The sequence below is a fragment of the Pezoporus occidentalis genome, unplaced genomic scaffold (genome assembly GCF_034315485.1).
Source record: "Pezoporus occidentalis ecotype Australia unplaced genomic scaffold, CSIRO_AGI_Poc_V1 ctg22, whole genome shotgun sequence".
Classification (NCBI taxonomy): domain Eukaryota; kingdom Metazoa; phylum Chordata; class Aves; order Psittaciformes; family Psittacidae; genus Pezoporus; species Pezoporus occidentalis.
Window position 1 is genome coordinate 1361991 of NW_026914072.1, and position 14574 is coordinate 1376564.

At 39.4% G+C, this 14574-nt stretch overlaps 1 protein-coding gene across 4 annotated transcripts in view; it reads left to right on the forward strand.

Moving 5' to 3' along the window:
* Positions 1-12825, forward strand: part of USP47 (ubiquitin specific peptidase 47) — a 56059-nt gene extending 43234 nt beyond the window's left edge. For all 4 annotated transcript variants that reach the window (XM_062620148.1, XM_062620147.1, XM_062620146.1 and 1 more), the window contains 9 exons: positions 435-1215; positions 2113-2288; positions 2515-2595; positions 3757-3872; positions 4789-4907; positions 7222-7352; positions 10168-10215; positions 10303-10433; positions 11426-12825. In XM_062620148.1, the coding sequence (XP_062476132.1) occupies positions 435-1215; positions 2113-2288; positions 2515-2595; positions 3757-3872; positions 4789-4907; positions 7222-7352; positions 10168-10215; positions 10303-10433; positions 11426-11600 (1758 nt within the window). In that variant the 3' untranslated portion in view covers positions 11601-12825. The remainder of the gene's footprint in view (positions 1-434; positions 1216-2112; positions 2289-2514; positions 2596-3756; positions 3873-4788; positions 4908-7221; positions 7353-10167; positions 10216-10302; positions 10434-11425) is intronic.
* Positions 12826-14574: the final 1749 nt, after the last annotated feature.

The following is a 14574-nucleotide window of genomic DNA, read 5'->3' on the forward strand; positions in this document are numbered from 1 at the left end:
TATGTTCTAATTTGTGCTGTTGCTTACCCATGAATACATTTAAAGGTTTCTTGGTGCTATACTAGAAAATAAAGAAAAACTGCCACCTGTAGTTGTGGGGCTTATTACTGCCTTAACTAGAGTTAGTGTACAGGTGAAGGGTGCCCATTAAGTGATACATGGCTACACTTCTGTACTTAAGTGTTTACTGCAGCTGGTTAGAATTCTTACAGTTCACTCCAATCTTAACGTGATTATGAAAAGTGAAATCATTATTCATCTGCAGACTTTGTCTGATTCAAAATGTGGTTGGTTTGTTTGTTTTTTCCTAAAAGTTGCTGTTTCCTAGAGATGTGATTTCTAATGTGTGCTCAATCCTATCTGTGTGTTACTGTTGCTTTTTACTTTTATTTAAAATAACACTGCATAATAAAACACTGTTATTTTATGTCCAGGTATTTATTGAAAGCTCAGAGTCATTAGATCATCATGTGGCATATACAGATTCTCACTTATGGAAACTTTTGGATCGGCATGCAAATACAATCAGACTGTATGTTTTGTTACCAGAGCAATCACCTGGATCTCAGTTTAGACGAGCAGTTTGTCAGAAGCCTAGTGGAGATTCAGGCAACTTGGATGAAGCCTGTGAAAGAGTAAAAGGACCTATAGGTAATATGAAATCTGTAGAGGCAATTCTGGAAGAAAGCACTGAGAAGCTTAAAAGCTTGTCTCTGCAGCAGCAGCAGCAGGAGGGGGATAATGGAGACAGCAGCAAAAGCACAGAAGCCAGTGATTTTGAAAATATTGAATCACCTTTAAATGAAATAGACTCTTCAGCATCAGCAGAAAACAGAGAACTTGAAAACCAAATTCAGATTTCTGATCCAGAAAATATCCAGTCTGAGGAACGGTCCGATTCAGATGTAAATAATGACAGGAGTACAAGTTCAGTGGACAGTGATATCCTCAGCTCCAGTCATAGCAGTGATACTTTATGCAATGTGGACAATGCCCCACTTCCCTTGGCTAATGGACTTGATTCTCATAGCATCACAAGTAGTAGGCGATCAAAAGCAAATCAGGGGAAGAAAGAAACCTGGGACACAGCAGAAGAAGATTCTGGAACAGACAGTGAATATGATGAAAGTGGCAAGAGCAGAGGAGAAGCACAATATATGTACTTTAAGTCAGAACCCTACACTGCAGATGAAGGTTCGGGAGAAGGGCAAAAATGTATGTATTCCTTTAAGCGCCTTAAAATAATCCAGATTTTATTACTATTTAATTAATATGCCGTGTTAGAAAGTCTAATGAAAGTTGTATAAGTGATCAGCCTGAGGGGAAAGCTTTTATGTATTTTTAGTATGACAACATGATCAGATTTATAATTCAAATAATTTATTCAGTGAAATATTCTAAATAGGTTTTTTTTAGATCTAGTGACTCATTAGAATATAATCGTGATATATAGTTAGTAGTGTAGTCTGAAATTCATATATTAGGAAGCAGAGTTTCTAAAGTTAAATTCTTAACTTCACTTTCCAGAATTTCACATTACTACAGTGGCTTTTCCTTAATTACAAAATTATTCCATGAAAAAATCCCTCAATCTGGACTCAGGATTGCCTTGTGATATCCTGTGGCCTTCCAGAACACAAGAGTTAACCAAACTTTTTCATCCTGAAAGCCAGGAGGGAAGAAAAGGTTTGGGTGGCATGTGATTGGCCAGCCCCACCTCAGAAGCACTTCTGTCTCTCCCTTGAGGCAGGGGAGACCTGTAGAGCGATTTTGTACAAACAAACAGTACCTCTGATTCTCTCCAGTAGTTGTCTTACTGAATGGAGAGGATGCTACTTTGCTCCGTTATTTCACTGATAACAAAATAGTGCAGTTTGGAACTGCTGTGTTTTCCAGGAGTATCTCCCATAAGGACTTAAAATACAGCAAATCTCTCAAATGTTCTGGTAATAGCATTAGGTAAAACAGAAACGTGGCCATTAACTATAATGATGATTTTTCAGTATTGTTTTGCTGCAGCTGATAATTGTGAATGTATGAAAATAAGATTCTAGAGAGTTTTTTTTTGGTAATGTGTTTCATGCCATTTTTGTCTTTTTTTTTTTTGCTTAGGGCTGATGGTACATGTTGATAAAAGAATTACACTGTCTGCTTTCAAGCAACATTTGGAGCCCTTTGTTGGAGTTCCATCTTCTCACTTCAAAGTCTTTAGAGTCTATGCCAGCAATCAAGAGTTTGAGAGTGTTCGGCTGAATGAGACACTTTCATCATTTTCTGATGATAATAAGGTTGTTCAGAAGTTATTTTGCATCCATAAATATATGTATATATGTCTATCCATAAATATATGTCTATACAAATACGTATATATTTGTATAGACAAACTTAAGAACCTTATTTACAAATTTTTCTTAACTTGCCACATAAAATTATTACACTCATATTAGTAGTGTGTTACAAGATACACTTCTGAGTTTTATATCAGTTCTGACAGGTACTCCTTTTGCCTTCCAGATAACTATTAGACTGGGAAGAGCCCTTAAGAAGGGTGAATACAGAGTCAAAGTCTATCAGCTCTTGGTAAATGAGTCAGAGGTAAGGTCTTGAATATTTCAAGATAGAGTCATTAAATACTGGCCAAGGTTTTTCTCTGAAATCTTGGGGGCGAAAAGTCCTTCTTTTCTCTGCATTTTCCTGCAAGACTTCCTGGATTTGAAAAGGGAACTTGAAGTTATTTCTGTTAATGCTGTTCCAAGCATAAAATTGGAGTGTGTTCTGCAGTGTTACCTTGTGTCTCTCTCTGCAGCGTAGATGGAGTGCAGATGAAAATAATTATTTCTTTGTTTTTCTTAAACGTATAGAAATCATGTAGAACTCTTTCCAAATACAAGCTGGTTTGCTCATGGTTACAGTTTTCAGTAATGCTGTACTGATATAATTTGTCACATTCATGCACTGCAGACAGTGCTTATCAGAATGATCAGCTGGATAATAGCCCTCTCTGCATAAGACAAGCCTGAGACAAAAATGTCTCTCTTGCAATAGCACAGCTCACTTGTCTGCTGCATCTTTAGGGACACAAAAAGTATAAAAGTGATTTCGGTATATAGATTACAGTCTTCTAAAGTTTGCATGCACCTGAAGTTCTGATTTGATTTTTTGGATCAAACTGCAGGATACATATTAAGAATTATAGAATCACAGAATGGTTTGGGTTGGAAGGGACCATACAGATCATCCAATTCCAACCACCTGCCACAGGCAGGGATACATTCCACCAGACCAGGTTGCTCAAAATCCACCCATCCTGGCCTTGAACACTGCCAGGGATGGATAAGTGTAAGAGACTGAAGCTGAACTGATACAGTGGGAAATGAGGTAAATTTAGGTCGTGGGGTCATGGAGTTCCAATGAAAGCCAAGAGAGTGGCATTTGTAGTATTGTATGGCTTCTTTAATGTAAAAGCTCCTTTCACGTTGTTTAGAATGTTAATACAATGGTAGCAATTAGTAATACAGACACAAGGCACTATTCCTGCAGTGGCTTGCATTCACAATGTTTGAATGACTTGTCAAAGGCTGGTGCTACACAAATCAGTTAAACCTAATTTTAATCAATTAATTGCTTACGTTGTTTATGAAAAGCAGTCTAATGGTCGCTTTGCTAGATGGATGGACTGGTCATAAAATGTGAACAGAAAGCAAATCTACTTTTTTCTGTTCTAAAATTTGGTTCTTAATCACTTTCTGTTCACAGCCATGCAAGTTTCTTCTAGATGCCGTTTTTGCTAAAGGAATGACTGTCCGACAGTCAAAAGAGGAGCTGCTTCCTCAGCTTCGAGAGCAGTGTGGCCTAGACTTGACGACTGACAGGTGAAGAGATTGCAATCCATTGAAGTTACCTGATCAAATATTACTTTAAAATGTGGGGTGGTTTTGGTGTGGGGTTGCTTTGTGTTTCCCCCCCTCCACCTCTTGTGGAGAAAGGAAGATATGAGAGGGGCAGAAATAAGTTACTGTGGTCTTTAACACATTGGAAGACAAGTGTTGGGTCCTTCCCTCTTGATAAAAGTAGTAGAAAAGTAGTAGAAACGTAGATCTGGACCAGGTTTTTCACCTTGGTCCTTTCCTGACCATGACTGGGCCAAAGGATTTCTGACTGCTGTGGTTGGGTTACATTCTCAGTGCCCTATGATTATGGGGCACATCACAGACTTTTGTGTGGACGTACCATTACACTTCAACGTTTGCATCTGTTTAATCTTTAGTTGTTTATACTTTTATTTATCTCTCTATCTAAATCAAAGCTCATGCTTTTTGTGTTGTGACTGGATTGTTGCAGTAAACCTAAGTACATTAAATTGGACACCAGTGCTCTTCTAATCCTTCACCTCGTCCCTTTTTAACCCAGCAAAAAAGGTAAAGAGGAGCAGCAAAATTGCCAGAAGTATTTGGGAATATTCTGTTTTATTATATTAAATAGAATATTCTTTATCTAAATTCCCTACACATTTCTTGCACTGAACGAGTACAACACAGGCTTGTTCTCTTTGTGTTTATGAAAAGTTCAGTGCTAAGAGCAAGTAGTTGATACCCTTCTGTCAGGACTGTTTCAGAATGTTAAGACTCATTCCTGATAAACCTAATCAAACCTTACATAAATGAGTTGTATTTCAGTTTTGTCAGGAAATACTCAGTTTTGAATCTCTGGCAGTGATGTTGATGAGCAGATAAAAACTCAGCTTTTTTTTCATAAAAACTCAGCTTTTTTTTCATAATGTATTTGTAGGTTTCGTCTACGAAAGAAAACCTGGAAGAACCCAGGCACTGTATTTCTGGATTATCATATCTATGAAGAAGATATCAATATTTCAAGCAATTGGGAGGTCTTCTTAGAAATACTTGATGGTAATGGTATAGTTTCAGGAGAAAGAAGATAATGTTAGATTTCTTTTCTGTAGAGGATATTGGAAAACGTACTTCACTTTTTTTTCCAAAGACAGTGCCATTTTAATAGCATTTAATTAGGAAAAAAATAGAATCAAAAAGAATAATGTAAGCCTTGCGTGAAGCTGGGTTGGGGCTTGTGGAAGTGCAGATTTCATGAGGCTGTGATCTGCTGAAGCAGTAATAGCAGTACCAGTTTGTAAGTTTACTGGAAGCCTTTAGACATACAGTAGTAGTGTAGGCAGCTTTGTATGTTTATGTTTTCACTGTACATAAAACCTATACTGTGCCTTTATTTGTATTTAATTTTTGGTCTAGTATTGGTAATTTGTAGTTAGCTGAAATATGTATATATGTATATATGCACAGCACCTATGTAATTTGTTTCTAGAGTCAGCACAGCTGTCCAGTCATGTTGTAGTTTTCGGGCACGAGTGAAAAAACATCCATCTGTCATGAAATGCTAAATTTTTTAATAGTCCTTGTTCATGAAAACAACTTTGATATCAGAAGTTAGAGAACAGACTGTTAAATTCTGCCTAAATACCATTAAAAATATGTAATTTCTTAAACTGTCCTTTGCATAGGCACTTAAAAAATTTGACTCTGAATGCAAAAGCATAATTTAAAGGAAAAAAAGTAGGTCACACTGTTTTTTCTCTAGATTAACAGATGAAGAATTAATAGATGAAGAATGTGAATTCCATTCACTCAGGAACTTTCTTCACAAGCATATTTAGCTGAAGAAGTCCCATTTAACTGTTAATCCAATTTTTTGGCAGCTGTGTTCAATTCTGGTGTTATTAATTTTTAACAAAATTGTGCCAGTGCAAGTACCAGCATGGCAGGAGGCCTGCAGATTCCAGTGGACATATGTATCAGCTCAGACTTCAGTTAAAACTCCACAGTCTTAAATATTTTCATATCAGTTTTAGATTAGTTGCTGTACTGTTTCTGTAGTGAGCAGGTTTGGAGGTGCTGCTTCTTAGACCCATACAGCCCACTTAGTTCACAGGCACACCAGGGCTTCCAGGTATTCTGGAATATTCTGTATAACTGTCTAGTTCTGCCCCAGATGTGCTGCTTAAACCCAGTTATAGAACATGCATCTAGATCCCACTAGATTCTGTGAAAATTAAGTTGTACATACCCACAGCTGCCACAGAGGTTATTGGAAGAGTGTTATAGGCCACTTCTTTAAGTCGGGGTTTGTAAGGCCTTCCACCACTACCACTGACTCCATTTTGTTCTTCAGCCAAACACTGAATACGTTAAGCAGGTAAATAATGCCACGTAGAATAATTTACATTTAAGATTCTTATCATAGCTTTGCATCACACTATTGCAGACATATTTAAATTGGTTATTTTCTGTCTCTGAAGAGAATTTATGTAACTGCTTCAGACTTGGAATGCCCAGAAGCATTAGGTGGCTGGATCTTAATTTTGGCTAATAGGTTAGAGTTGAAAGGCGGCACAAATGGAGTCACAGGCAAGACTGCAGAGGGTGTTCACAGAGAAGCCTTACCAGTGCTGGTGGCTTCATGAAGAAAAAGCATCTAATGGTAGACATAAATGCTAAAGCCACAAGTTCTGCATGCTAAGTTACAAGTTTATAGAATGATTTAAAATAAAATCAGCCCTTTGGTATCACTTCTGCCTATCTCATTGTAACTTTAACAGTACCGTCAACCAGAGAAAGCTCTATTACCTGGAACTAGTATAAAAAGACTGGAGGCAGTATGTACTAAAACTTTTCAGGGTAGTAGGTATAAAGTGGGATTTGATAACTAGTGTGTAAAATCTGGAAGTCAAGCGCAGAAAGCTTATTTTGGCAAAGGAAGTGAAGTGCGTGAATATAAATACCAGATTGATGAGGAATTTCTTATGATCTGTAGGCAAGTGTCTGGTTAGGTGGATATGCATAACCAAGCTGGGTCTGACTGGAAAAAACATACCCTAAAGAAGAATAAGTGGCATGGCTTCTAAGATATACTGCCTATGAAAAATTCCTTGAAAGGAGTTGATAGCAAAAAGTCAAACTAAATGGAAGCCCCTTCACCTAAGTCTGTGGCAGCCCCCGTCTTGTGTTGTCCTCCCGCCCCTTTTTGGTTTTGTTTTTGTTTAGTGGACTACTTCCAGCACACATACTGGGTTGGTTAGTATGTGTATGTAGTGCAACATTCCATATTTGAGTATGCTTGTGCTATGTGAAAACCCCTAATTTTAAATAATAGATTTTGTGATGGTAATATAAAATTATCTTTCTTTCCTAGGAGTAGAAAAAATGAAATCCATGTCACAACTTGCTGTTTTATCGAGACGATGGAGGCCATCAGAAATGAAACTAGATTCTTTCCAAGAAGTAGTACTGGAAAGCAGCAGTGTTGAAGAATTAAAAGAGAAAGTAAAATGTTTAACATATTTCTTGTGGTATCTAAAAGCCTTATTGATGTCCTCTGTTGGGAAGCACAGAGATGTCATAGCTACAAAAATCATGTTGCATGGTGATTATTTTTTTTCGCAGGAGCTGAGAACCTGTCCCATCCTATTGCCAAAGCTGTATTTATTATCAGCTTCTTAATTTCACATAATGGTCTGGTGTCAAAGCGTTCAGTTGAATACATGCAGAAGAAAAAAAAAGTGGTATCTTAACGCTTAGGCAGCATGATATTATCTGTCTCCCTTATCCTGGAAAAACACATGTGAAAGAAAAGCTAAACCATTGTCACTTTGTTTTTTCAAGCCACTATTTTGGTATCCCAAAATACCAAACCTTTCAGTGTCTTCATGTTTGGATTTGAGAGCTCTTGCTCAGGGACAGTATAACTGTGCCAAGTAGATTGAACTGCATGTTGGTTGGAAAGAAATACGCCTTTGTTATGTTTTGTTGTTTTTCTTAAGGTCAGAAGCTTCTGACAGGTAAGCATCTATGTGCCATCCTTGCAGAAACAAGCAGTAGAAGTGTGTCTCGTATTGAAACTGTTTTGTTAATCCAGTATATCACAGGGTTCCACTCTTGGAGAAATGGTTATTAGAGAAATATTATTTGAATGTGGCAGTACTGAGACGTAAAAGGCCACCTTTGATGTTGCAGCCAGCAAAGATCCCACTAGCAGTGAAGTCTGCCAAAGCCTTACTTTAATAAACCAGTCAGCTTCTGTAAGTTAGGGCTTAGCTGGTAGGCTGGAAAGAGGAACTTAGTTCAGCTTCCATAGAATGCAACAGCCTTGGGGTTGTGTGCATACACAGATTAAGCTATGGTCTGGTTTCTTGTATTTTTCAAGTAGAAATGAAGTTGTGACTACAGGTTCTTCCATGCAGTCTTCATGATTTCTTCTTCTCTTTGCTTGTATCTGAAAGAGTTGGCTACTCTTGTTTTCCTGTCATAAGACTTGCTGTGCATGGAGCAATTGCAGCAGCATTCTCTCTGAGAGGTCTTAATCTTTTTATTGCCACCAGTAATAAGAGAAACTTGAATTTGACACATCTGTAGTAAGAGATCTGTTCAGCCAGCTCTTCTCTTTCAGGCAAATTTTATTAGCAGAGTGTAGGGCTGATCCATTTCAGAGTGTCTGGCTTTTGTCAGTAGTGTTTATTTCTCCTAGGTTCCAAAGGAAATGAGTTAGAAAACGGCACTGGCTGTTAGTCTTTTCTTACCATCAGCTTAATTTGAACACATCTGTTTTAACAGTGGATTTGAAAGAGGCAAGAATCTCAGAGAGGAAATCTCTTCAAGTTTGGGGAAAATAAGCAGCCAGAGATAAACATAAATCAAAGTTAGTGCCTGGATTGTCATGGAGACCAGACTGCAGCCCCTACTTGAGTAAAGGCTGGGGCAGCGATGAGCTTGTGTACACCATGAGATGCTCAGCAGAGGGAGGGCTCCACCGAGGCCAGGGCCAGGGGATGGATTGTGCACTGGGGAGGTGCACAAGAGGGGCAGCAGCTGCAGGGCAAAAGAGCAGCCATGAGTGCTTGTTGGGGAATTTTAGAGTTATTGTGGTAGGAAGTGCTGGTGTGTGGAGTTGGATTGTAGTTGTGTGAGTTTTCTGGTTTTGCCTGCTCCTAGGCTGACTCGGTAACAGCTTTTTGTGTAGTGAAGCTGCTGAGGGTAAACTGTGATGGACCTGAAGCTTTAACATGGGGCAGCTGGTCTCTTTGTATCTTGGAACTTGGCCTTTACTAACCGTTTCTGTTAACCTTTTTCTGTCACCCCTTCACTGTAGAGAAGTATGATGCAAATGCCACATGTGACACACTAGTAACTTCATAAATGTGAAAAACTTGTACCTTGTGGCTGGAATTTTGTACTAATAACAAGGGAAAGTGTAGAGTCCTGCATCTGGGCAGGAACAACCCCAGGTTCCAGTATAGGTTGGGGAACGACCTGTTAGAGAGCAGTGTAGGGGAGAGGGACCTGGGAGTCCTAGTGGATGACAGGATGACCATGAGCCAACACTGTGCCCTTGTGGCCAAGAAGGCCAATGGCATCCTGGGGTGTATTAGAAGGGGGGTGGTTAGTAGGTCGAGAGAGGTCCTCCTTCCCCTCTACTCTGCCCTGGTGAGGCCGCATCTGGAATATTGTGTCCAGTTCTGGGCCCCTCAGTTCAAGAAGGACAGGGAGCTGCTGGAGAGAGTCCAGCGCAGGGCAACAAAGATGATTAAGGGAGTGGAGCATCTCCCTTATGAGGAAAGACTGAGGGAGCTGGGTCTCTATAGTTTGGAGAAGAGGAGACTGAGGGGTGACCTTATTAGTGTCTATAAATATATAAAGGGGGAGTGTCAGGAGGATGGAGCCAGGCTCTACTCAGTGGCAAACAATGATAGGACAAGGGGTAATGGCTACAAACTGGAACACAAGAAGGTCCACTTAAACTTGAGAAGAAACTTCTTCTCAGTGAGGGTGACGGAACACTGGAACAGGCTGCCCAGGGAGGTTGTGGAGTCTCCTTCCCTGGAGACATTCAAAACCCGCCTGGACACATTCCTGTGTAACATTATCTAGGTGCTCCTGCTCCGGCAGGGGGATTGGACTGGATGATCTTTTGAGGTCCCTTCCAATCTCTAGCATACTGTGATACTGTGATACTTTGGCTCTTTAGAGGGTTTTAAAATACTTTAATTGAACTGAATTGATTTGGCAGGTCTGTTGACTTTATGTAGACACTGAATAGCATTGTGGAATAGTATTAAATGTGCCATTTTTCTTCACTTTACAGCTGAGTGAAATAAGTGGAATACCCCTAGAAAACATAGAATTTGCAAAGGTATGTAAGATTTTGCCTATTATTACCTTTTAATAGTATGGATGTGCGATTATGAGTTTTATTCACTGAGTAATTGCTGCTTCTCAGGGTAGAGGAACATTTCCATGTGACATCTCCATACTGGAGATTCACCAGGACTTGGACTGGAATCCTAAAGTATCTACATTGAATGTCTGGCCTTTGTACATTTGTGATGATGGTGCAGTAATATTTTATAGGTACGTATTTTATTACAGTGTATGTGTAACAGTGCAAAGCATCTGTGTATAAGATTTGAGGGGTGAGGTAATCAGCAGAAGCATAGAAGTACTTTTCTATTGTCTTAAAGGAAAGAGATTTTAAAACATTGAGCTGAAATGTTTGTGCTCCTCAGCTTCCTAAACCCCTGAATATTTTGTTTATTGTTTAAGAAAACAAACATTGCATTCTTTTACTCAATCCTCATTCCCAAACCACTGAAAATAATGCTGAATGCAAAACCAGTTGCTATATTTGACTGTTTATCTGGATTTAATCTCTTCAGGTAGACCCATACCCTTGTGGAGTCTGTGACGGTCTTGGCTATAGGTTTTAGAGAGCAAGGATTTTATTTTCCGAGTTGATTTCTTTTGAGAAATTAGTATGGCTTCCTTGGGAAAACGGATGCTACAATAGAAATGTTAACATGAGAATTGTTCCATCACCTGGTGGCAGTAGCGCAAAGGTGGTGTTAAAGAACTAAGAGCTTGAGTATTGTCCCTTCTGCCAGACTTGGTGAGTGGGGCAGCCTCATGAACATGTTGCTGCTACAGTATTTTTCATTACAGTGAGCTTGAAGGAAACAGCTGGCCTTGAAGAAAATGAAACTACTAGGGAGAGCAGCTGGTAGTTTCTCTTCGGGGCTGGCTGACATGCTGCTTCCAGCTGTTGCTGCTGTGACCATATAAAGAGCAGAGTCGTAGTTGTCTGTGAAGAATAAGAGTTACCGGGTAGATTGAAGAATGTAAGCTTGAGTCTTGCTGCTTCCCCCCAGGACTGCTGTCAGAATACAGAATGTCTCTGTTAGAAAAGCAGGTTTAGCCAGATCATTAGTTTCTGGAGAAAAAAATAATCCATAGGGAGTATTTTATGTATAGTTGCGGTTTTTACAAAGTTGCTCCAAATGCAACAATTACAGAAATTTAATTGTGGTTATGGTATTCATCTGAATTTTTACATATTTATATTTTAGGGATAAAACTGAAGAATTAATGGAATTAACAGATGAGCAGAGAAATGAGCTGATGAAAAAGGAAAGCAGCAGACTCCAGAAAACTGGACACCGTGTAACCTACTCTCCTCGTAAGGAAAAAGCACTAAAAATTTATCTGGATGGAGCACCAAATAAAGACTTGACTCAAGACTGATACTTGCTATAGCATTTTCCGTGGGGAATTTTTTTTTTTAAATCAAAAGGTTCACTACTACTGTGTAGTGCCGTTATGGCAGGACATTCATTAGGTGTAAAGCGCTGACACCAGCACTGATTGGGCTGTGCTACCAATCAGAAGCGCAGTGCCCCGTTGGGTCGCTGCTTGACTTGGAATCATGTTGTGCACTATAGTCAAATGTACTGTAAAGCTAAAAGGGATGTGCAAATAAAAGATTAGAACTCAAAAGTGGGCGGGGAGGGAAACGAGTGGAAGTTCTTGAGGACAGTGTGCACATAGTAGCTAGTTGAACTAGCCTCAAACAGGATACTCAGCTTAATAAAAGCTGTGCAAAGGCCATGAAAGAATCCTTTTTTCTGTTTGTTTCACTGACACACACATTACCTCATCAGAGAGTCTGCAGTAAATGTTAACACATTGGTTCTGGGGAAGAGGTAGCACACGGTCAAAGGTGAAATGGAAGTGCTGCATGTGTGAGCTTTCAGAATGTTCCTCCACAAAAGAGGCAGTCAGAGGGGTGTGGGCAGAAAGCTGGCAGCAGACCTTGGGTCTGAAGTGCTGTTGTAAGGTAAACTGCATTTTAATAGGTTACAGAGGCCAGCGAGCAGATCTGCTATATTGCATTCAATGTGTAAATACCATTTGCCCTATCCATTTACCAGACCTGCGGTTCAGCTATTTACCATGGTGTTTCTTTTCACATATCAACATTCATTGTGTACATTTGGAAGTATAGTTGCCTATTTAAAATTGTATTCATTTTATGTTTGATGATGCTGGGTACTTCAGGGTTGTATTTCCCCTTGTTAATGAAGTTTGTGTTTTGTTCAGCTCCTTTTTGTACATTTTGGTTTTGAGACTATTACAAGTTTGCATCTTCTCCACACACTGAAAGTCATTTTCTTTTCCCCAGTTGATTCTGTAGTGCTATGTAGTCAAATATTGGGGCAACCTCTAACACCTCAACATACAAACTTGGTAGTTAAGGTTGTGGTGCAAAGACTGATGCAGTCAACATGATTTCATTGCAAAGCCTAGGAACAGCAATTTTTTGCTTTGGTCCATAAAGATCAATAGAGAACAATTCTCTGTAGTTTTTGGAAAACCACCTAATTTATAACAATCAAAAGATTTTGGTAAAGTTTTTCACGCCACATGCTGTTTACAACAGTGAACATGCCAATAAAACATTTGTTCATTCTGTTGTGTTATTTTAATCATTAAATGCTGTGAGCTTTATTTGGAAAATTACTGAATTATTTCATGGAAACACAAACTTTCCCAAGGCAATGTCAGAATCACAAGACTGTGTGTATCTGTGTGTGTATGTGCACACACCCCTATGTGTGTACTCGGTGAGTGGTTTGTAGCCTGTCTGCTGCTCCTCTTTACTTTGATTCACTGTTGCTTCAACTGTAAGTTTCCTTTTCCAGAATTGAATTCCTCACTTGAATTCACTTCCTTAGAAGTGAAATTTCTAAATTCCAGATTTGATTGGCAGCTAAGTTCTGCTCCAGAGGAATAAGGGCTTTCACTAACAAAGTTCAGTTCTTCCATCCATACTGACCCAGATCAGCCTGTAGCTCCTGACAAGTCTGGTAGCTTGAGAACCAGGCACTGCACAGAGGAATTCCCTCATTCTTCCCCTTCTTTTAAACCTGTGCCATCTCTTGTCCAACATGGATGGGGGTGGAAGCAGGAGCAAAGGAAGCATAGAGTACTATCCAGTAAGTAGAGCACTGCATGAAATTGCTGTTTACATGTGTATGCAGACTGTACTAGACCCTTGGAGGTTTTAGAAGAGGAAAAATTGAACTATCAAATGGGTCATGAAATTTCTCCAGATGTTTGGAAAGCCAAAAATCTAGAGGTGGAATAAAGTAGGGGTGAGAGAAGAATTCCAAAAGCTTGCTTAATCTCTAGCCCAATTTGGGAAACTTCCATTGAGAACGTCTTCAAAGAAGTTAATTTTATATCTTGCCAGGCTTGTCAGAAATCTGGACAGAGGACAAGGGGGGGAGGAGGGCATCTTTGTAAGGATTTCTTGTCTGGTGGTGCACTTCCAGTGTACTGGAATATACTCTGAGGTGTTCCAGGAGACATTCTGATTATTTTAAATATTTTTGAGTTTGACCATGGGCATTTTAAAGAAACAAAAAGCTTCATGTCTCTTAATATACTTAGTTCAGCTGAAGTCTCACTGAACTTCTGATGAGTACTTAACACTTTACCTTCCAAGGATTGAGGTGTCAAGAATCTTGAAGGGAGACTGATGCTATCGTTACATAGGGCAGTATTTACAGACACTTACTGTGTTCATTAAGTATTTTTAACAGGAGAATTGCAATAACAGTTAATGAATTTATATCCACACTCTCAAATACGGTAAGTAGTGATGGAGTCGGCAGATCCTTTAATCAGTGTACGTAAAGGTGTTTGTGTAATGCAGAATGATGCCGTGTGTGGCACTGTATTCAGCTCTAGCTTGGGCATAGACTGGTAACTGCAGCTGTGCCATTCTCATGTGTTGACACTCCACATACTCAGTGTACAACAGAGAATCTGTTGGTTCTGTAAGTTTAATTTTAGACAGTATATTTTGCCCTTGAGAGAGCCCTGAACAGTCACATCTAAAGTTCCTACATAGAAACCAAACATGGTATGAATATAAGAATGTACACGCTATTAGTTATTTATATGAAAAATGTTGTAGGGTTTTTTTTGTTAGTGCGCCCCTTAGGTAGTGGGAAGGCCAACAACCATTCTGTGTGAAAGTATAAAACCCAAGGGATGCTCTAGCTGCGGAACACCAGTTCTGAAGTTACATTGCAGGCTGCTGCAGGACAGATGGCATCCACTGTACACAGCTGAACAGCAGCTCTGGGTATATTAATCTAAAAGGGTAAGCGTCCTTTCTTTCTTCTACCCTTACAATGTGTGTATGGTGGGG